This window comes from Podarcis raffonei, chromosome 8, assembly GCF_027172205.1.
Source record: "Podarcis raffonei isolate rPodRaf1 chromosome 8, rPodRaf1.pri, whole genome shotgun sequence".
Lineage (NCBI taxonomy): Eukaryota > Metazoa > Chordata > Lepidosauria > Squamata > Lacertidae > Podarcis > Podarcis raffonei.
Genome location: NC_070609.1, coordinates 8,143,530 through 8,167,257, shown reverse-complemented (window position 1 = coordinate 8,167,257; position 23,728 = coordinate 8,143,530). Strand labels below are relative to the sequence as shown.

At 49.4% G+C, this 23,728-nt stretch overlaps 1 protein-coding gene across 1 annotated transcript in view; it reads left to right on the top strand.

Moving 5' to 3' along the window:
• Positions 1–23,728, top strand: part of PRKD2 (protein kinase D2) — a 54,893-nt gene that overhangs the window by 17,306 nt on the left and 13,859 nt on the right. Inside the window, exons 2-9 of the mRNA XM_053401875.1 lie at positions 2,493–2,631; positions 8,531–8,662; positions 13,420–13,574; positions 16,087–16,288; positions 16,762–16,842; positions 17,648–17,795; positions 19,711–19,828; positions 22,722–22,799. Of these exons, the coding sequence (XP_053257850.1) occupies positions 2,493–2,631; positions 8,531–8,662; positions 13,420–13,574; positions 16,087–16,288; positions 16,762–16,842; positions 17,648–17,795; positions 19,711–19,828; positions 22,722–22,799 (1,053 nt within the window). The remainder of the gene's footprint in view (positions 1–2,492; positions 2,632–8,530; positions 8,663–13,419; positions 13,575–16,086; positions 16,289–16,761; positions 16,843–17,647; positions 17,796–19,710; positions 19,829–22,721; positions 22,800–23,728) is intronic.

Here is a 23,728-nt window from a genome sequence, read left to right as displayed (position 1 = left end):
GTCCTAGTCGAGCACTCTAACCACTGAACCATGCTGACTCTCACTTGCACTGTTTCAGAGGATCCGAAGTGAAAATCTTGTGGCAGTGAATTCCATAGGCTCCCCAGGATAAGGGTCGTTCTTATGCACATGATTTTTTTAAAAAAATGGTTGGGGGGAGGGAGCAGGGATAGGAGCCAGTTCCTCTCGCTTGCGATGAAATCATAAAGATCTCTCCGCTTTAAGGAGGAAGGAAGGAGGAGTTCAGAGGTCAACTGGAACGAACAAAGCGTTTCAGATGGGGTACCTTTGAGAGTTAAAAATAACTGCCGGGATTTGCATAGCGTCTCACTACAACCAGAAAGCTTGAAAGGCTGAACGTTGCTTCTTCCCTGAGCTTGTGCGAAACGTCTCTTCTCCTCGGCTGCCTTCCCTTAAAAAACACACACACACACACGCCATCCATCTTTGCAAGACAGGTGTTTGTCTGTTGTTGTCTGACAGCCTGGATTCCTTCTCCGTTCGAGATGAGTCACACCTGAAACGTTTTCTTGGTGCCTGAATATATGCATGTGTGCATGTGTATATATTCCTTGCCGCTGACAAGGAATTATTCCAGGAGAGCAGCAATCTTTTTAGGAAATATGAGTATATTTGGATTTTTGAAGCATGTGCCAGGAGCGCCACCCCCTGCCCCAGAAAGAGAGAGGGTTAATTGTTGATTGTTCAGCATTACAGTGTTACCTCGGGTTAAGAACTTAATTTGTTCTGGAGGTCTGTTCTTAACCTGAAACTATTCTTAACCTGATGCACCACTTTAGCTAATGGGGCCTCCCGCTGCTGCTGCGTGATTTCTGTTCTTATCTTGAAGCAAAGTTCTTAACCCGAGGTACTATTTCTGGGTTAGCCGAGTCTGTAACCTGAAGCGTCTGTAACCTGAAGCGTCTGTAACCTGAAGCGTATGTAACCCGAGGTACCACTGTACAATAAACATTGAGAGATCTTAGAAGTTTCCTTAGGCCAGCACAGGAGAAAGAAATCAGAACAGCGTCATCCGCATATAAGAGAAGTGGGAGGGGTGTACCAGCCAATTTAGGGGGCATTTTCTTTCTCCATGTTTCCTAAAGGTAAAGGGACCCCTGACCGTTAGGTCCAGTCATGACCGACTCCGGGGTTGCGGCGCTCATCTCGCTTTACTGGCCGAGGAAGCCGGCGTACAGCTTCCGGGTCATGTGGCCAGCATGACTAAGCCGCTTCTGGCGAACCGGAGCAGCGCACGGAAACGCCATTTACCTTCCCGCCAGAGTGGTACCTATTTATCTACTTGCACTTTGACGTGCTTTCGAACTGCTAGGTTGGCAGGAGCAGGGACCGAGCAACGGGAGCTCACCCTGGCGGGGATTCGAACCGCCGACCTTCTGATTGGCAAGTCCTTTAAGGTAGTCTCTACGGGAGTATATTGTATTTAATTATGGGGTATCAGAGTTTTTAGGGGGCTAACCAGGCTGGGATAGCTGGGATAGCAGGCTTGTTGGTTTTTGAATTTCTGATGTAGATTTTTTTCAATTTCATTGTTCTGTATGGGACAATGATAATAAAGATGGGTGCTTGGGATGTGCTGCGTCACAGACTTTCACTGGCGGGTGGAACGACCCACCCGTCAATCACGTGGCCTCATAGTGACATTGGGTGACTGGTTGCCCCACTCACCTGTCAAAACCAGCCTGCGGGGCGGTGACAGATGAGGATCCGGCCCACTGGCACAAAATAAAGTTTCTCCACCTAACCAAACTGTCATTCTTTCGACCCGTTGCTTCAGCCGAGCCACTGCCCAATCAGTGGAGGCCAGGCGAACTGAAATCTCGTCGGCCCGCATTTTTAAGACCTGCCTCAAGTCTTGACGCATCAGTGACTCGCCCCGAAGAAAGGACCATCTGTCTTTCGGTTTCTGAAAGTTTCCCCGCCTGGCTGCCCAGAGCACATTGTTACTCACTGGGGAGCAACCCTGTTTGTAGCCAGAGTCAGCGCAGAGTATTACTTTGGATTTTAAAAGTTTGCCGCTGCTGCGATTGACCTCCGGGTACACAAAGGGCTCGAACCTGAAACCACCGCCAACTTGCAGGGACTTGTCTCTCCTTTCCCGTCTCCCTGTGGTGTCCCAGGAATGAACCTGCTTCTTTCACCGCAACCCTGTTCAAACAGCATTCCGACTGCGCTGGAGTTAACTGAGCAACGCCCAAGTGCATTGAAATGCATAGAAAGGGGAGGGATGTCTGTTTCTTTGACTGAGTCAGGAGCCTTGCTAATCCTAATACCGTTTGCGAACTAAACCCAATCCTGGTGGGACTTCCTAAAGTTGATACACACACACATATATCTTATGGTAGTTCACAAGATGAAAATAGAGGATAAAAACACAAAATAAATAATGAGTGCAAAAACAAAGAGTGCCATAGAATCTTAGAGTTGTTTTCCCCGGCTCTCCCTATCCACCTCTGTCTCTTCCTTTTCAGTTCCCCGAGTGCGGCTTCTACTGCCTGTATGACAAGATTCTGCTGTTCAAGCACGACCCGTCCTCGGCCAACATCCTGCAGCTGGTCCGGGCCGCCAGCGACATCCAGGAAGGGGATCTGGTGGAGGTGGTGCTCTCAGGTGAGCTGGCTTAGCGGAATCGTGAACTGGCTTGGCTGCGGGTCCCGCGCAGCAGCGGGTTGGGCTAGATGACCTTTGGGGTGTCTCCCTTCCCGACTCAAAAATTCTACGATTCGAAGGGAACGTGCATTTACTTCTCCTCGTTTACTCCCCACACCAACCCTGGGATTCAGGCTAGACTGAGAGGCAACGGCCGGCCCCCCAGTTTTCATCCCCAAAAAGTTTTTGATTTGAGTTTCTACTGAAAGGAGGCTGCATGTTGTATTTTAATCTTGTTTTTAAGTTGTATTTGAATCAACTGTTTTTATACCTGGTGTTAGCCGCCCTGAGCCCTTCTTGGCTGGGGAGGGCGAGGTATAAATAATTTATTTTTATTATTATTATTTAGCTTCATGGCAGGATTTGAACCCTGGTCTCTGCCAAGTCCTCCCCCGCCCCCACTATTGCTTCCATTGGTTCATGGGACTTTCCATTTTTTATTTTTTTAATAAGTTTTTATTGTTAAAATAATTCAGCATTAATACACACATGTTGCGAATATACAAGCATACAAACATACATTTCATACAATCGTTAAATATATACAAACATACCTACATTCAGTCCCACAGATAATTCCTTTTCCCACCACCATCCCTCGCCCCTCACCCCACCTTTGTGTTAGACTTCCAATCTACTCAATTGCAATTTCTTTCCACTTCTATTACTTTCTTTCACACACCTTTAACCTAATTTCATGCTCCTTTTTCTATTACACATTGTTACCCATCTTATTTAGTATTTCAGTATTTAAAACGGAACTTGTTTATTCTAATTTTATTCTGATTTTTCAATACGGTTTTGCAAGTATCCTTTAAACACCTTCCAGTCCCTGTCTATCTTCTCTTTTGAGATCCTTCCAATTTCTCCCATTGTTTTGGATATATTGTAGTACTCCAATAATTTGGCAAGCCACTCTGTTTTTGTCGGTATAATACCACTTTTCCAATTTTTCGCAATCAATAGCCTTGTGGCTATTGATTATTATTATTATTAGTTAGCTTCATGGCAGGATCTGAACCCTGGTCTCTGCCAAGTCCTGGTCCAGTGCTCCAACCGTTTCACCACGCTGGTTCCTTAGCAAAGGCTGGCACAGTCCTCTCTGCCTCTCTGTATTTTTCTCTCTCCTGGCCTAGATCTCTCACTCGCTGAAGGCGGCAGGTGATGTTTTTGAATCCAACACCCAGGCAACGGAGCAGGATGTGGGTTTTGGGTACAGACAACCCCTTTCCTCCCCTTGGGGGAAGGGCGGTAGAAGGTGCTTCCTGGCGGATCTCCTCTTGCACCCTGGGGACCCGGGGCACTTCCTGCCTACCTGGGTGGGGCTAGGGAAGCCCCCTAAAAACAGCTGCTTCTTCCTGGGGCGAAAAGGGTGGCCACAAGGGTCAAAATCAGAGGAGCCCAGGCTCATAGCTGTCAACTTACAGATTTGAAAATAAGGGACCAGCAGCCTTGAAAATAAGGGACCAGCAGCCAAAATAAGGGATTTTAGTCAACCAGTTAAAAGGGACCAGATAATTTTGGAGAGCAGCGCCGGTTTTTAGCCCTTCATTTCCAGAGGTTGCTGCTCAAGACACCAGCCGATGAAACACTGCAATTGAACAACTACAAGCAGCAACCACTTTTTGCGCAAAATGAAGTCCAAGCTACGAAGATGCTGCTGCAGTTCTGTATCTTTTCTCTCGTGCTCCATCTGCAGCTCTCAGTTCTGGGAGCGGGCACGGCGGTGACAGGCAGAGATGAGGCCCCAGGCAGAGACGCTCAGTTCGGCGGCCGCGAGGAGGATGGTGGCAGAAGGGCCCGAGGCCCCCACCAGTCCCGGCAGGGAGGGGTTCCCGGGGGCCGAGGCTGGTCAGAGGAGGCCGGAGGGGGGCAGGCTGGGCAGCCAAGCAACACAGTTGGAGCCTCCCTCCTCCCTGGCCGTCAGGGAGGGAGGGAGAGGAGCTGCTTCCTTTGAAACCCAGGAAGTTTAAGGGACATCCATCAATAAGGGACAGCAGCGGGACATGGCGCTGGGATAAGGGGCTGTCCCTCCAAATAAGGGACGCTTGACAGCTATGCCCAGGGTGGGTTAGCCTCCAGCTGCTCCCTCATTTCCTCTACACAACACCCCTGCGAGGCAGGCCGGGCTTGAAACATGGCAACGAGGACAAGGTCTCCCAGAGGCCACTCATTTCTAAACTATTTCTTTTTTTTTCTTTTCTTTTTTGCCTTTCTTTTTTTCCAATAAATATTTATTGAAATTTTCAAAAAATAAAGAAAAAACAAAAAAACCAATTAAAAATACATAAAATTTACACTTCTTACTATCAATAACCAATTTCCTTGACTTCCCCACACCTCCCCTTCTTGTATTCCAGTTCCAATTTTTAACTCAGCAAGTTCTTGTCCCCAAACTTTACCTTATTTTCTTTAGTTCATTTTAGTTAACCAATTTTAACTTATAAACCTCAATCTTTATACATCAATACTTATTCTTAAAAATCTTTTTCTAAGGTCAACCCCAATTCCCTTCCACGAATTCCCCATTTTTATGTTAGTGACAAAACAAAATTAAATGAAACAGAATATAATTGTACACCCTTTGGATTCCCAAAGCCCCACCCCCCCTTTTCCCGGTTTCGAACCCCAACAAAAGTCCATCAGTCCATCAGCTGTCAGCCTGGCGACCTCACGTCCGAGGCTCTTCATTCTCTCTCAATTCCTCTCTGCCGGTTTTTTTTGATAGTCCTTTATATTGAACACCAAATCTCGAAGAAGCTCTGTCCCAATAAGGTCCATGTTTCTTCCAGCCAGGCCTCCATATTTAAAAGTGGAGCCAAAATCTTGTTTCCATTTCTAAACTATTTCAGCTGGGGCATGTGGATGGGCTCCTAAACAGGGACAGGCAAGAGTGTCTCTGAGAGAGTACAGAGTGCCTTGTTTCCCTGTCCACTGAGTTCCCGCTTTTAAATGTCTGGCCTGGCAGCCCTTGATAAAATGATTTGCAACAGCCTCGTGAGATACCAGCTTAGACTGGGAGTAGAGTTCAGTCAGTGGTACCCAGCTAGCGTTGTGCCTGGAGTCTGGATTTGAATCCGGGTCTCCCAGGACGGATGATTTAATGCAATGCCGTCAGATAACCTGCACTATTTCAGCCTCTAAATCTAGAATCTCCACTTCCTGAAGGGTGCTAAATCACCCCCTGTGCCTGTTTTCATGCAATGGTAAGTCCTAAAGAAGCCTTCGCCAGATGTGTTGGACTACAATTCCCATCAGCCATAGCCGGTGCAACTGATGGTCAGGGATGATGGGAGTTGTAGTCCAAAAAAATCTGGAGGGCACCAGGCTGCTGACCTAAACAAACCGCATTCAACTGAGAACAAAACCTTGGCACTTGTGTAGACTCTTATCTTCTCGTTATGTGGCAGATTATCAGAAGACTGATAACTCTGAGGGGAAGAGTCATAGCTCAGTGTTACAGCATCTGCCTTGCGTGCAAAAGCTTTTCCCACCCCGAGGGCCAGATCCCCTCCTGGGGAAGCTCCCGGGGGCCATATGTCAGGTGGGCGGGGCCTGGGACAAAAGTGGGTGGAGCAATTGATGTTACTCCTCCCTTTGCCTCATTCCAAAGCCCTTGCAAAGGGCCAGGGAGGGGTGGTCTGGAGAATGTTATGGGGGTCCAGCAATGATAATGGGAGGGCTTTATTTCCCCCCTCCCTGCTTTGAAATTCCCTTCAACCATTCCTCATCCGGCTTGACTCTGCCCCCACGGTCAGAGGCAGAAAACGCTTCTGAATACCAGTTTCTGGAAGCTGCGGGAGGGGAGAGTTGCTCTACGATACGATAACTTTATTGTCATTGACCCATACAGAACAATGAAATTGAAAAATCTACATAAGACATTCAAACTGTGAAACCCCATTTTAAAATACAATATACTCCCATAGAGACTCCCTATACTGTGTTTAGGGATGCGGGTGGCGCTGTGGGTTAAACCACAGAGCCTAGGACTTGCCGATCAGAAGGTCGGCGGTTTGAATCCCCGCGGCAGGGTGAGCTACTGTTGCTCGGTCCCTGCTCCTGCCTACCTAGCAGTTCAAAAGCACATTAAAGTGAAAGTAGATAAATTCTCCAGATAAATTTACCTTCTCCAGCGGGGAGGTAAACGGCGTTTCTGTGTGCTGCTCTGGTTCGCCAGAAGCAGCTTAGTCATGCTGGCCACATGACCCGGAAGCTGTACTCCGGCTCCCTCGGCCAATAAAGCGAGATGAGTGCCGCAACCCCAGAGTCGGTCACGACTGGACCTAATGGTCAGGGGTCCCTTTACCTTTACAGATAATGTGTTTAAAACCAGAATTGCCTTTGGGTAGAAACTGTTTCTCAGGCGGCTAGTCCTAGTCTTTATAACCCTGTCCCGTCTTCCAGAAGGCAGAAGCTGAAAGAGATCATTTCCGGGGTGCGCACTATCCTGCGCTATCTCTGCAGCTTTCTTATGGCACCTGGAAGCATAGATTTGATCCGAGGTGGGAAGAGTGCACCCAATAATTCTCTCTGCAGTCTTTACAACCCTGGACAGCATTGTTTTTCCCTGACTGTGCAGCTCCCAAACCACACACACAGACCATAAGTTAATACACTCTCCACAGTACAATGGTAAAATGCCATCAACAGGTCCGTTGAGAGATTGTTTTTCCGGAGGATTCTCAGAAAATATAACCTCTGCTGTGCTCTCTTCAGCAGGTCTTTACTGTTTTCTCCCCAAGTTAGGTCGTCTCTCAACTCCATTCCCAGAAATCGAAACACCGAGACCTGTTCCATGCACTTCCCCTCAGTAATCAGTGGCTGAATATTCAATTTACATTTCCTAAAGCCCATAATAATCTCTTTTGTTTTCTTTAAGTGAAGGAGTTAGTTGTTTTTCCTGCACCACTCCCCCAACTGCTCAACTTCCTTCCTCTAGGCCGCCTCCCCTTCTCCAGCCGTGATTAAACCAATCACCGTTGTATCATCTGCAAACTTAATGATCTTATTACTGGGGTATTTGGGGGCACAGTCAGCTGTATAGAGGGTATATAAAAGCGGGCTCCCCCTGCGGCGTCCCCGTATTCATGATGAGATCCGCAGAGACGTGGGAACCCAACCTGACCCTTTGGGGACAGCTTAATAGAACATCTAATATCCACCTGCATAAACACGGTGGAAGTCCCAGGTCCAATAATTTGGGCACCAATCTATGCGGAAGAATAGTATTAAATGCAGTACTCTAATACAGTGGTACCTCAGGTTACATACGCTTCAGGTTACAGACTCCGCTAACCCAGAAATAGTGCTTCAGCTTAAGAACTTTGCTTCAGGATGAGAACAGAAATCGTGCTCCGGTGGCGCGTCAGCAGCAGGAGGCCCCATTAGCTAAAGTGGAGCTTCAGGTTAAGAACACTTTCAGGTTAATTATGGATCTCCGGAACGAATTACAGTGGTGCCTCGCAAGACGAAATTAATTCGTTCTGCGAGTTTCTTCGTCTTGCGGATTTTTCGTCTTGCGAAGCACGGCTATTAATGGTACTTAGCGGCTTAGCGGCTATTAACGGCTTAGCGGCTTTAAGAAAAAGGAAACAAACTCGTCTTGCGAAGCAAGCCCATAGGGAAATTTGTCTTGCGGAATGACTCAAAAAACGGAAAACTCTTTCGTCTTGCGAGTTTTTTGTCTTGCGAGGCATTCGTCTTGTGAGGTACCACTGTAAGTACTTAACCTGAGGTACCACTGTACTCTGATCCTGCTCTGCGTGGGCCAGGATACCGGACTGGATGGGCCATGGGCCTAATCCTGCAGGCCTCTTCCAATGTTATTCTAAGCGCCTTCCTTCTCCTCCTCTCCTAGCTTCCGCCACTTTTGAGGACTTCCGGATCCGACCACACGCCCTCAACGTGCACTCCTATCGTGCTCCGGCTTTCTGTGACCACTGCGGCGAAATGCTCTTTGGATTGGTACGCCAGGGTCTCAAGTGTGATGGTAAGGCTCCCTCTTTGATTTGATTTTTTTTGCAGGAAGGCGGAGGGTTTTTGGTTTGCCAAGACCTGGGTTGGCATTTCCTCCCAAGGCATAAAGACTTATTTGGATCAATTGCCCATTTTGTCCCTGAAGACCTCTCCACTGGGGGTGGGGAACATCTGTACCCCCCAGATGTTGCCGGACTCCAGTTCCCATCAGGCTCAGCCAGTTTGGCCTATGCTCAATGGTGATGGCATGGGCGTTGCCAAGAGGGGGCAGGAGGGACAGCTGTCCCCCTTAGATCAAGCAAAACAATAGAAATACCGTATTTTTCGTTCTATAAGATGCACATTTCTCCTCCTGAAAAGTAAGGGGAAATGTGTGTGCGTCCTATGGAGCGAATGCAGGCGGGAGGCTCTGCTCAGAGCTCCCTTTAAAGAGCCGCATGGAGCGTGTGTGCGGCTCTTGGGGGCTTAGCTCACCAGTCCCTTCTCCCTCCTCGAGGAAAAGCCCCCAAGAGCCACACACACGCTCCGCACGCTCTTTAAAGGGAGCGCAGCTCTTGGGGGAGCGTTCATTCTGCTGCCCGGGAGAGGCTGCGCGCAGTAATCCCAGAAGCCAGGACAGCAAGAGGGATCGCTGCGCAGCAATCCCACTTGCTGTCCTGGCTTGTGGCTTAGCACGCGGCTCTTGCGGGAGCAAGTCCCCAAGAGCCGCGCTCCCTTCAAAGAGCCATGCGGAGCGTGTGTGCGGCGCTTGGGGGCTTTTCCCCAAGGAGGGAGCAGGGTGCATACAGGCTCTGCTCAGCGCTCCCTTTAAATAATATTTTCCCCCTTGCATTTCCCCCTCTTAAAGCTTGTTGTCGTTTAGTTGTGTCTGACTCTTTGTGACCCCATGGACCAGAGCACGCCAGGTACTCCTGTCTTCCACTGCCTCCCGCAGTTTGGTCAAACTCATGCTGGTAGCTTCGAGAACACTGTCCCACCATCTCGTCCTCTGTCGTCCCCTTCTCCTTGTGCCCTCCATCTTTCCCAACATCAGGGTCTTTTCCAAGGAGTCTTCTCTTCTCATGAGGTGGCCAAAGTATTGGAGCCTCAGCTTCAGGATCTGTCCTTCCAATGAGCACTCAGGGCTGATTTCCTTCAGAATGGATAGGTTTGATCTTCTTGCAGTCCATCGGACTCCCAAGTGTCTCCTCCAGCACCATAATTCAAAAGCATCAATTCTAGGTGCGTCTTATGGTCAGGTGCTTCTCATGGAGCGAAAAATACAGTAACTAATGGACACGGAGCAATGGATCCAAACTACAAGAAAGAAGATTCCACCTAAACATTAGGAAGAACTTCCTGACAGTAAGAGCTGTTCGACAGTGGAATTTGCTGCCAAGGAGTGTGGTGGAGTCTCCTTCTTTGGAGGTCTTTAAGCAGAGGCTTGACAACCATATGTCAGGAGTGCTCTGATGGTGTTTCCTGCTTGGCAGGGGGTTGGACTCGATGGCCCTTGTGGTCTCTTCCAACTCTATGATTCTATGATTCTATGATTCAATCATGTCGGTTTTGCCCCCCCAACAAAAATCTTGGCTATGTCCTTGGATGATGGGATTTGGAGCCATGGGCTCCTTCAAGAGTGCTTTATTATTATTATTTTATTTCACTGCATTAAATTGTGGAAACTGAGCCACAATTTGCTTTCTTACCTCACAAAATATCTGCTTTCTTACCTCACATACTCTGCTTTTGCTAGCTGTTAGAGAGGCAGGCGAGGCAAGAGACCTTTCCCCAACGGCCGGGAGCCTTCTCTTATTTGGGTGCCCTGCCAGACGCCCAGCGATTTTCTTGCTGGCACATTTCCAAGGGTATCATGAGGTCTAGAAACATCCTTTTTTTTTTAAAAAAAAAGGACAGCTGAGAATCTCTGCTGCCCAAAGAAAAGGAAATAAAAGATTTGGTACCTGTAGAAAAATGACATATCGGGGAGAAGGGGACGGGGGACACCCTCTCCTTGAAACATTAGGTTTGTTTTGCACCCTGCTAAGTGTGCCCCCTCCTGCCACCCCAAGTGGCGCAGTCCGGACACAGCTTGGCCACTTTGCCTGCTGTTTGGGAGCAGCGGCCCAGAGCGTTCCAGTCTCCCACGCAGGGGCCGCTGCCCTTGGGCTCTTGCTTTTGACCTCCAAAGCCACGTGAGGCTTTGAGCCACATGCTCTCGCTCTGCACCTGCCCCGGGGGCCCTGGCAGGACACGAAGCATCGGGCTTTTAGGCCATTACGGTGCTTAATGCTTAATCGAAGGCGGAAAACCTCGCCCTCCGCTCCCACCAGCCCCTTCCACTGCTCGGTTCCCACGCGGTTTGCAAAGCATTTGGGAACACAGGGAACTGCCTTTATACTGAGTCACCTACTTCAATATTTCCTATTCTGGCTGGCAGCAGCTCCCCAGGGATTTCACGCGGTGGGGGGGGGGGTTTCTCTTCCAGGCCTGCCTCTCTGGGGATCAAACCTGCAACATCCTCTTTGCAAAGGACCAGGTGCACAGCCTGTGAGTCATTTTGGACTCACAGCTGTCCATGGAGGCACAGGTCAAATCTGTGTCCAGGGCAGCTGTTTACCAGCTCCATCTGGTACGCAGGCTGAGACCCTCCTTGCCCAAAGACTGCCTCGCCAGAGTGGTGCATGCTCTGGTTATCTCCCGCTTGGACTACTGCAATGCGCTCTATGTGGGGCTACCTTTGAAGGTGACCCGGAAACTACAACTAATCCAGAATGCGGCAGCTAGACTGGTGACTGGGGGCGGCCGCCGAGACCACGTAACACCGGTCTTGAAAGACCTACATAGGCTCCCAGTACGTTTCCGAGCACAATTCAAAGCATTGGTGCTGACCTTTAAAGCCCTAAACGGCCTTGGTCCAGTATACCTGAAGGAGCGTCTCCTCCTCCATCGTTCTGCCGGACACTGAGGTCCAGCACCAAGGGCCTTGTGGCAGTTCCCTCACTACGAGAAGTGAGGTTACAGGGAACCAGGCAGAGGGCCTTCTCGGTAGTGGCGCCCGCCCTGTGGAATGCCCTCTCACCAGATGTCAAAGAGAACAACAACTACCAGACTTTCAGAAGACATCTGAAGGCAGCCCTGTTAGGGAAGCTTTTAATGTTTGATATATTACGGTATTTTAATGTGTTTTTTTTGGAAGCCGCCCAGAGTGGCTGGGGAAGCCCAGCCAGATGGGCGGGGTATAAATAATAAATTATTATTAATATTTTTATTATAAAGCAGATGCTCGTGCTCCGAGCCTTTCCCTGCATCCGATCAGTATCTGGCTCTGTCTTGTCTACACTGACTGGCAGCAACTCTCTGGGATTTTCAGGAGACTGCCCCAGCCCTGGCGGTGCCAGGTTTGGAATCAAGGGCCACTGCCAGTCAGTGTAGGGAATAGTGAGTTAGATAGCCCCCAATTCCTCTTCTCTTTGTTATCAGAATAACTAAATTGTTGTTGTTTGTACCCCGCACATCTGACTAGGGTTGCTCCAACACAACAAGGCTTCAGACATTAACAACAGATTACGCTAGTAGGATTGCAAGACGTTTTGTAAGGAGGACTAAGTGAAATATTGCAGAGAAAAGTATGAAGAGAACTATTAGTGAAGGACTATTAAAAGTAATAGTGAAATTAATGCAGATTAAGTGGTAAAGATTGAAGAATCTTCAGATGTGGTTGATGGAAGTCCAAAACACTGAATAAGATGAGAAAATGTGAGATATATATATATATATATATATATATATATATATATATATATATATTTCATGTAAAAATTAATAAAAATGTATTTTTAAAAAAAGACTTCAAACATTAAAAACCTCCCTACACAGGGTGACCTTCTAAAATTTGTGTATTTATCCCCTTGACATCTGGTGGGAGGGCGTTCCACAGGGTGGGCGCCACCACCGAGAAGGCCCTCTGCCTGCTTCCCTGCAGCCTCACTTCTTGCAGGGAGGGAACTGCCAGAAGGCCCTCGGCGCTGGACCTCAGTGTCCGGGCAGAACGATGGGGGTGGAGACGCTCCTTCAGGTCTACTGGGCCGAGGCCATTTAGGGCTTTAAAGGTCAGCACCAACACTTTGAATTGTGCTCAGAAACGTACTGCGAGACAATGTAGGCCTTTCAGGACTGGTGTTATATGGTCCTGGTGGCCATTCCCAGTCACCAGTCTAGCTTCCGCATTCTGGATTGGTTGTAGTGTCCGAGTCACCTTCAAAGGTGACCCCACGTAGAGCGCATGGCAGTAGTCCAAGCAGGAGTATAAAACTGTACTTGGGTTAAGTACTTAATTCGTTCTGGAGGCCCGTTCTTAACCTGAAACTGTTCTTAACCTGAAGCACCACTTTAGCTAATGGGGCCTCCCGCTGCCGCTGCGCCGCCGGAGCACGATTTCTGTTCTCGTCCTGAAGCAAAGTTCTTAACCCGAGGTACTATTTCTGCGTTAGCGGAGTCTGTAACCTGAAGCGTATGTAACCCGAGGTACCACTGTACATGAAATTTCAATTATATCAGCATTTAATTCTTCTTTAATGATAGTCCCTGCGTCCCATGTTTCTAGCTGTTCTTAATTTTTTTATCTGAGTCCCTTGTCAGGGAAAAAGGCAGGTGTAAATAAATACATAATAAAAAGAATAATTGATGATAATGGGCTTGAGGTGGCTTCCTCTCTCCTGCCTCTCTGTGCTGTTTCTGCTGCCAACCTCGTGACCCTGCCATTTTTGATGTTCCTAATCTTCCTCCCAGGATGTGGGCTCAACTACCACAAGCGGTGCGCCTTCAGCATCCCCAACAACTGCAGCGGAGCCCGGAAGCGCCGACTCTCCTCCACCTCCTTGGCCAACTCCCAGTCCCTGCGCCTCTCCATCACGGACTCCTTGCCCTCCAGCTCCGAAGATCTGGTGAGTGCACATGCGCCCCCTGCTGGCTGCATAGCTGTCAAGCGTCCCTTATTTGAAGGGACAGCCCCTTATTCCAGCGCCATGTCCCGCTGCTGTCCCTTACTGATGGATGTCCCTTAAGTGTCCCTTAAATGATGTCCCTTAAATTTCAAAGGAAGCAGCTCCTCTTCCTCCCTCCCTGCCGGCCAGGGAGGAGGGAGGCTCCAACTGTGTTGCTTGGCTGTGTTGCTCACCCAATAAGAAGTCTAAGAACGACTGGGGGGTGGAGCTTGCATGCCTTGTGTGTGGCTAGTTAATGCAAGCTGAGGAGGTTTTTGAATGCTGGACGCCATTTTGTTGCACGTGCTGCTGCAAACTTTGCAGTGCAAAGCCAGGCCGGGGAGCCATCTTAAGTTGAGGCTGCATAGGCCTTGTGGTGCATGTGATTCAGATTCTATTCAGTTGAACCTCTGGTTACAAAGTTGGTTGGACAGTGTTCTCGAAGCTACCAGCATGAGTTTGACCAGACTGCAGGAAGACTGGAGTGCCTGGAACAGGCGAGGCTGCAGGTCCCTTATTTTGGCTGCTGGTCCCTTATTTTCAAATCTGTAAGTTGACAGCTATGTGGCTGGGAGTGGGTCTGCCCTGCCCGCCTCACCACCTGGTTCTGGGGCGAACTTGCCTTGGCATCCCTCTACCTCCATAGCTGTCAACCGTCCCTTATTTGGCGGGGAAGTCCCTTATCCCAGCGCCGTGTCCCGCTGCTGTCCCTTATTGATGATGTCCCTTAAATTTCCCGGGTTTCAAAGGAAGCAGCTCCTCTCCGTCCCTTCCTGCCAGCCAGGGAGGAGGGAGGCTCCAACTGTGTTGCTTGGCTGCGTTGCTCACCCAATAAGGAGTCTAAGAACGACTGGGGGGGTGGAGCTTGCATGCCTTGTGCCGATCAAATCAGCCGTGGTGCCTGGGGACTCGCCTTTGCTCAGCGCTTCCCAGCGGAGAGGGGACGGTGGTTTTCCTTGCTGCATCCCCTTTGCCGGGTTGCTGCGCTGTGGGAACCACTGCTTGAGGCTTTGTTTGGCTGCTGGCTGGGCTTTCTGCCTTTGGCTTGGAGGGGCTCAGAAGTCGAACATACCTGTGCTCTGAAAATCCTTTATTTTGACTGCCGATCCCTTATTTCCGAGGCTGCTGGTCCCTTATTTTCAAATCTGTAAATTGACAGCTATGTCTGCCTCAAGAGACAATGGAGTGCGCCTCCAGGGTGAAGACATGATTTGCTTTAAACTGTTTTCGACGGTGCGTTTTAAATTGTACAGGGAAGTTTTTATTGTTTTATGTAGTGTTGTGTTTTAATTTGCTGGAAGCAGCCCAGAGTGACTGGGGTAACCAGTCAGAGGGGCAGCAAATAAATAAATAAACAAACAAACAAACAAATATTATTACAGTGGTACCTTGGGACGCAGGTGGCGCTGTGGGTTAAACCACAGAGCCTAGGACTTGCCAATCAGAAGATCGGCGATTCGAATCCCCGTGACAGGGTGAGCTCCCGTTGCTCGGTCCCTGCTCCTGCCAACCTAGCAGTTTGAAAGCACGTCAAAGTGCAAGTAGATAAATAGGTACCACTCCGGTGGGAAGGTAAACGGCGTTTCCGTGCGCTGCTCTTGTTCGCCAGAAGCAGCTTAGTCATGCTGGCCACATGACCCAGAAACTGTACGCCGGCTCCCTCGACCAGTAAAGCAAGATGAGCGCTGCAACCCCAGAGTCGGTCACGACTGGACCTAATGGTCAGGGGTCCCTTTACCTTTACCTTGGTTTACGAACTTAATCCGTTCCGGAAGTCTGTTCTTAAACCAAAGTGTTCTTAAACCAAGGCGTGCTTTCCCTTGGTTTCCCTCAGCGGGGGACTCAATTTACAGATGCAATACACTCAACATGTTCTGCTTCCAAGGCAAAGTTCACAAACCAAAACACCTACTTCCGGGTTTGCAGCGTTCTTAATCCAAATTGTTCATAAACTAAGCTGTCTTAAACCAAGGTACCACTGTACTACGACGACGACGATTTGAAGCAACATTAAAAACAGTTTAAAGCAAAGCACAGTCATGGCTGTGGTGCGATGGATCAATGCGAGTGGTTATTTAACCAGAAGGTTGGTGGTTCGAGCCCACCCAAGGATGGCATTGCAGGGGGCTGGACTAGATAACTCTTGGGGGGTACCTTCCCTGAATTATACAGGCTTCTTTCTCCTCTCCTTCACCCCATGCCACTGTTGCTTACTTGCTTAAAACAGAAGCATGGAGCTACTTCAAAGAGCCCTTTTGCAAAGGGCTTAAACCTCCATGGTCACCAGCTGATAAGTGGGGATTAAATCTTGACTTGGTTGCACAATCCTATTCCCCACTGAGAACAGGGTACTCAGTGAATGGGGTGGGTCCCAAACATAATGCCTTAGGGTAGAGATGGTGTTTGTGTATGCCCTGGGGGTTTGCTCACAGCTGATCCTCCTCCCTCCGGCTCCCCTTTCTCCTCCTCGCAGACTCGGAGCCTGATAGAGACCTTCCCCCGCCGGCTGACTTCCTCCACCTACATCGGCCGCCCCATTGAGCTAGACAAGCTCTTCCTCTCCAAGGTCAAAGTGCCGCACACCTTCCTCATCCACTCCTACACCCGGCCCACCGTCTGCCAGTACTGCAAGAAGCTCCTCAAAGGCCTCTTCCGCCAGGGCCTCCAATGCAAAGGTGAGGAGTGGGGGACGAGACCCCGAGGGAGGGCTCTGGGCATCCCATCTGCCTCGGGTTGGAGATCTTCAGCCGTGGTTCTCCAAGACTTGTTGGACTGCAGCAATAAAACTTCCAGCATGTTTGCAAAGCTAAGCAGGGTCCGGTATGGTTCCAAATTGGGTGGGAGACTGTGCCTTGATATTCCTGCATTGCAGGGGGTCAGACTAGATGACCCTCGGGGGACCCTTTTATGATTCTCCCACTGTCCCCAGCCAGCTTTGCCCCATGTTCAGGGATGATGGGAGTTGTAGTCCAGCAGCACCAAGGCAGGGCATTTGCAGTTCCTTTATTCCAAGTCTGGCCATTGGTCCATTTAGACCAGTATGCTTTGTCCTGCCTGGTAGAGGCTTACTTGTGGGTTCCGGTTGAAATTTTTTAACCTGCTGCTGCTCTTCCACCCCCGCCTTGCCTCCTTCCCCAACTCCTTCCAGATTGCAAGTTCAACTGCCACAAACGTTGCGCGACTCGGGTGCCCAATGACTGCCTGGGGGAGACGCTGTTTAACGGCGGAGGTGAGTGACGGCCGCTGTTCTCGTTGCGTGGAGGTGGCTGGAGGGGAGGGACCTGGTTTTAACTCTTGAGATGGGTGTGATTTAGTTTAGGACCCACCATTTCAACGCGTGTCGATCATCTGGGAAAGGCTTCTGTTTGAGCCTCCAGAAGCTGAAACAGAAATGTTGGGTTGGCTCAAAGCTCTTTGCAAAAGTACTCTTTGAAGAAGTTCTTTGTAGCCAAGGAGGCAAAGAGAGGAGAAGAAAACCCTGAATTGTACAAGCTTCTTTCTCCTCTCCTTCACCCCGCGCCACTGCTGCTTACTTGCTTAAAGCAGAAGCGTGGAGCTGCTTCAAAGAGCACTTTTGCAAAGGGCTTTAACCTCCATGCTCATCAGCTGATGAGTGGGGATTAAATTGTGCCTTGGTTGCACAGTCCTGTTCCCCACTGAAAACAGGATTGCAATTAATTAATGAATTAATGATTATAACAACCACCGTGTCTTCCCGCCCATCAGCTGCTATCACCAGTGATGCCGGCTGATTGACAGGTGGGTGTGCCTTGAGGGGGAATAGCCTTGTGGGCCAAATTGAACTCCCAGACACGGCAAGATTGGCCCAAAGGCCGGGTGCTCCCCACCCCTGGTCTACTCTGGTTGGCAGCAGCTCTTTAGAGTGCCAGACTGGAGTCTCTCCCAACCCTACCTGGAATAGAACCTGAAACCTTCTGCACGCAAACCGGATGCTCTACTGCTGAGCTATGGCCTTGCCCCAGCGATTGGAGAAGTCTTGGATATATTTTATTCCTCTCCTATGACCCTCCCAGATGTGCAGATGGAAGAAGCCAGCGACCTCAGTGAGGCCGACAAGAACTCGCTCATGGATGAATCGGACGACTCTGGAATCATCCCCGGCTCCCATTCAGAGAACGAGATGAGGATGGGAGAGGACTCTGACGACAGCAAGTCCCGGGGGTGAGGAAGGGCCAGCCCTAAAGCCACGGCTTCGTTTTCTTTCCTTAGGTCCTGTGTGGGGTTTCCCTTCACGGCTGGATCCAACCTTTCACTCCCCTTACAGGAGCTGCAGTGTTTGTTAACGTTCCGTTGCTGCTGATCTGACACTGAGAATGAATGGCTTTCATGGTCTAGACTTCTTCACTAGGCTGTAAGGCAAAGATAACTCGCATCCTCTCTCGAAAAGGTTTCGCGGTTTCCCCGTCCACCTCTCCCATGATTTCATTACACTTTCCCCCTTTTCTTTCCTTCAAAAGGAAATGTTCTCTAGCACGACCTTTGTCCTCTACCAGTGTTAAGACTACAATTCCCATAAGAACAGGCTAGGGGTGATGGGAGTTGTAGTCCAATTTCTGCCCTGGCGTTCCCAAGAATCCCATTTTTTTCTAGTATTTTATTTGTTCATGTCCATTATAAAAATAGTTATTGAGGCTTGGTCCTAGAGTCCCCCTTTTCCTCTACGCCCGTACTGCCGGTGACGCCAGAGGGCTTTGTTGACTTAAGACTCAGAGACCTGGGTTTGAATCCCCCACATAGCCGCTAAGCACACCAAGTGACCATGAACCTGTCACCAATTCTCAGGCTTAACACTACCTTACAGGGTTGGGGGGAAGATAAATTGTGGTGGGGCAAATTTCACACATGCCACCCAAACCACCTTGAAGGGAAGCTGACTGTGGGCTTGTCACCAGCCTACCTCACAGTTTTGTTTGGATTATTATTATTATTATTATTGGACGCGGGTGGTGCTGTGGGTTAAACCAAAGAGCCTAGGATTTGCCAATCAGAAGGTCGGCGGTTCGAATCCTCATGACGGGGTGAGCTCCTGTTGCTCAGTCCCTGCTCCTGCCAACCTAGCAGTTTGAAAGCACATCAAAGTGCAAGTAGATAAATAGGTACCACTCCCGCGGGAAGGTAACCGGCGTTTCCGTGCGCTGCTCTGGTTCGCCAGAAGCGGCTTAGTCACGCTGGCCACATGACCCGGAAGCTGTACGCTGGCTCCCTTGGCCAGTAAAGCGAGATGAGCGCCGCAACCCCAGAGTCGGCCACGACTGGACCTAATGGTCAGGGGTCCCTTTACCTTTAACCCGCTCATCCGGCTGGGTTTCCCCAGCCACTCTGGGCGGCTTCCAACAAAGATTAAAAATACATTAAAATGTCACACATTAAAAACTTCCCTGAACAGGGCTGCTTTCAGATGTCTTCTAAATGTCAGGTAATTGTTCATCTCTTTGAAATCTGGTGGGAGTGCGTTCCACAGGGCGGGTGCCACTACCAAGAAGGCCCTCTGCTTGATTCCCTGTAACCTCACTTCTTGCAGGGAGGGAACCACCAGAAGGTCCTAATGTCCGGGCAGAACGATGGGGGTGGAGATGCTCCTTCAGGAAGACAAATTGGGGTTGGGGCAGGATATACATTTGAGGAACAATCATTATCTCCCAATCCTTGCCTGCCGCTTTCATGGCATAGCTTTAGGCGCCAGGCAAAAATGTTTCTCTTCATCCAGTCGTGTTTATTATCTTGTATTTTAATGTTGCGGGCCTCCTTGCGGTTTACGGATGAAGGTCGATATACAAATTCAATTTTTAAAAAAAGTTCTATTGCCTTTTAACTGTGGGTGGGAGGGAGGAGTTACTGTTTTGGTTTTGCTTGTATTTTTGTTTTATTGTGTTTTCATTTTGCATTTTTGCCTTGTGAACTGCCCTGTGGTCTTCACACGAAAGGCGGAATACGAGTTCAATAAATAATTGTTTAAAAAATCCCGAGGGCCTTCCCATAAGCACATGCACCCAGTTTTAGTTGTATCTGTTGTGGCCCTTTTCCTCCTCCCAGCACTTTCAGACCCACCAAATTTAAAGTGCGCCTCTTCTTCCAGATCCATGGGCTACATTCCCCTGATGCGAGTGGTCCAGTCGGTGCGGCAAACGACCCGCAAGTCCAGCACGGCTCTGAAGGAAGGCTGGGTGGTTCACTTTAGCAACAAGGACACCCTGGTGAGTTGGAGGAGTGGGGTGAGACTGGGGTGAGACTGGGGTGGGTGGGCATTGAGGCTGGGCCTCTGGAACAAACCCCAGCCTCTGAGTACCGCGCAGAAATAATAATAATATTATTATTTTTATATCCCGCCCTCCCCAGCCGAAGCCGGGCTCAGGGCGGCTAACAACAATAAAATAATATAACATTCTAAAATCATTTCATTATAAAATTAATTCAAATCAAACCAATGGCAACCATTGGGCCAGAGCTCTGCGAAGATTGCCGAAGGAGGGAGTCAGGCTGTGCCCTGGCCAAAGGCCTGGTGGAACAGCTCTGTCTTGCAAGCCCTGCAGAAAGATGTCAAGTCCCGCAGGGCCCTAGTCTCTTGTGACAGAGCGTTCCACCAGATTGGAGCCACAGCCGAAAAAGCCCTGGCTCTGGTTGAGGCCAGCCTAACCTCTCTGTGGCCTGGGACCTTCAAGATATTTTTGTTTGAAGACTGTAAGGTCCTCCGTGGGACATACCAGGAGAGGCGGTCCTGTAGGTACGAGGGTCCTAGGCCGTATAGGGCTTTAAAGGTTCAAACCAGCACCTTGAACCTAATCCTGTACTCCACTGGGAGCCAGTGCAGCTGGTATAGCACTGTATGAATGTGATCTTGCGGCGAGGACCCCATAAGGAGTCTCGCCGCGGCATTCTGCACCCGCTGGAGTTTCTGGGTCAGTCTCAAGGGCAGCCCCATGTAGAGCGAGTTAGAATAATCCAGTCTGGAGGTGACCGTCGCGTGGATCACAGTGGCTAGGTCAGGGCGAGAGAGGTAAGGACATTGGATTGATTTTATTTCATAGCACCATCAGTCATACGCTTGCTTATGCTTATCCTTGTTCCTCCAGCAAAATGCAGGTTTTGTAAGCTCCTTGGGGCATGGGCCTTTCTATTATTCAGAGCACTCTTGCTCTCTCTCTCTCTCGCTTGCTGCTTCTAGCGATGGAGCGATGCAAGCAAGAAGAGTTGGCGCCTTCCTTTCTTGCTTATTGCTCTGATCTTGATTATTGTTTGTTATTTATTTCTTGCCCCCCACCTTCATCTGAAAAAGATCCCTGAGTGGCTTACACATAGTCAACCAAGATAAATCCCCACCTGCAGGCTTACAATCTTAAAAAAAAAAAAAAAAAGACACGGCACGCAAGGAAAAAGGGACAGGGAGGGAAGAGGAAGATCAAAATCGAGACTCGGGTACCGATTTCTAAACAGCTGTTCCTATAATCACCAGTTGGCATAGTTCAGGGTAAGGAGGTGACTGGTGGAGCTGAGCTAAGATAAAAGATAAAACTTTATGCCAATGGTCATAGCAACAGTAAAACATTACAGTATACGCAGAAAAGGAAGTTTGATATAAGAGCACAATTTAAAGTCCTGAATGTAATAAAGGGGCCCTTATTCTGATTGCCCCTGCTATGGACCTAGCAACCTTTGCTGCTATCTGCTCATTTTGGTCTGATAGAAGAAAGGGCATTGTGGCAGTGGTTGAGCGCCCTGGGATGGTTAGTACGAGTGGGGTGATGATTTCGTTCCTCAGGTCTTTGTAGAGAGCGCAAGACAGGAGGACGTATGCCACTGTTTCAGTGCTACCGTCTCCACCGGGGCAAAGACGTTTCTCAGGCGGGATCTTTTGGAATCGACCCTCAAGTACCGCAGATGGCAAAACATCTAGTCTTGCAAGTGTAAAAGCACGTCTGTATTTTGGGATAAGAAGTTTGTGCAGACATGGGGCCAGAGAATCAAAATGGAGAGGTGGAAAATGAACACACCAAGGGCAGAATTTCCTTATAGTGGCCAGGTTGTTCTGATGCTCGATATCTTTCAGACGTTGACCAGTTAGACTGTTTGCTTTAGTAGGGCCCATAGTGAATAGGTGTTGTGGGGATAGGCCACAAGGGTGAAGTTTTTGATAGACGGTTTTAAGCCAGGCACTTTTATGGCAGTCTTGAAGTACTACGGATAGCTGAGCTTTTGGACGAGCTGATGAAGTGAGCCCTGCTGTATAACCCACATTCCCTCTTGGATCCTCTAGGGGGCGGTACTCAGAATTTCATTAAAATGCAATGCAATGAAACCTAAAATAAGAGCCTCATAAAACAGCAGGCATCCTAAAATGGCCGTCTAGCAGCAGAGAAACCAATTATTCACCTCCGTAGGCCTGCGAGGGAAAAGATAACATTGCATTTTGACGTCACAGATCTGTGAACATGGTGGGGGACAACTGTCTCTTGAATGGGAGGGACTCCTACATCTGGGGTGCCACCTCAGAGAAGGCCCCGCTCCGTGCTGCTCCACAGCAGACCTTAGGTGCTGATGGAGCTGCAAACAGAGCCCCTCCTGCAGCTCTTAGCATGTGGGGCGGCAGATAACCGGATGACGCATGTCAGTGTATGGAATTAATGCTCTGTGTGTGTAAGTATGCGTGTGAAAGTCTTGTATTGGGCCCTCAAGGTGCTTTTAAGGCCTCCTTCAACCCCTGGAAGGGACACGGGTGGTGCTGTGGGTTAAACAGGTCGGCGGTTCGAATCCCCGCGACGGGGTGAGCTCCCATTGCTCAGTCCCTGCTCCTGCCAACCTAGCAGTTCGAAAGCACGTCAAAGTGCAAGTAGATAAATAGGTACCGCTCCGGCGGGAAGGTAAACGGCATTTCCGTGTGCTGCTCTGGTTCACCAGAAGCGGCTTAGTCCTGCTGGCCACATGACCCGGAAGCTGTACTCCGGCTCCCTCGGCCAGTAAAGCGAGATGAGTGCCGCAACCCCAGAGTCGGTCACGACTGGACCTAACGGTCAGGGGTCCCTTTACCTTTTACAACCCCTGGAATGCCATGACCTGTAAAAACACTCCTTTTCTCTCTTCCCCATTCTGCAGCGGAAACGCCATTACTGGCGACTGGACAGCAAATGCCTCACTCTCTTCCAAAACAACACCAGCAGTCGTTATTACAAGGTAAATCAGCCATCCCCTAATATTCAGGGTCCCCGGTGTGGATGAGGATGGGGGAAGCTGGAGTGGGGGGGTGGGATTTATGGGCAGCAACTCTTGCAAATATTTCTGAAGCTGAGCCAAATGTCCTAAGGGGGAAGAAAAAACTCTGCCTGCAAGGAAGGCTCGGGGGGGGGGCAAAGGTTTGATTGATCCACAGCTGTGGGGCTCTTGGGAGTCGTAGTTCCAAACATCTGGAGGGCACCAGGTTGGCAAAGGCTCCCCACATCTTCTTTGCTCCTCCTTTGCGGTTGGAGACAATAGTGCAGTTGCAAATTCAGGAATGAATTTGCATGATAGTCACACCCACTCACAGCCGTGCCTCTTCTAAGATTATGTGATAATCTTATAATTACGCAATTATAGTTAGGGAGGCATTGCAGCGATCGATGCAGCTCTCCCAAGCTGTGTCTTTCAACCAGATCTGCTATTTTCTGTGCATTTACATAGGCAGACGATTAGGAGTGCTCCAATATCTTCTTTTTGGAATGGCTTGAGTTGTGTTTTCCATTGCGCATAGAATCATAGAATGAAGAGTTGGAAAGGGACCGTGAGGGTCATCTAGTCCAACCCCCTGCAATGCAGTTTTGTTTGTTTTTTTTGCCCAATGTGGGGCTCAAACCCATGACCCTGAGATTAAGAGTCTCATGCTCTCCTGACTGAGCTATCCCAGAGCCACATAACAGAACGTGCACCGTTCTCCTGAGACCGGAGCGCCTTGTTTCTTCATTGCTCCTAAATGCTTAGCTTTGGAGCCCACCGTGGCTAAAAACCTCCCCTTTCACGCTCTAGGGGTGCTGGAGACAGGGACCCCACAGCAGAAATAGTTGTGGGTCTTTGTCCCCCACCTCCGTGACCCCGGACCATGACAGCACTGGTCCTAGATCGCAGCC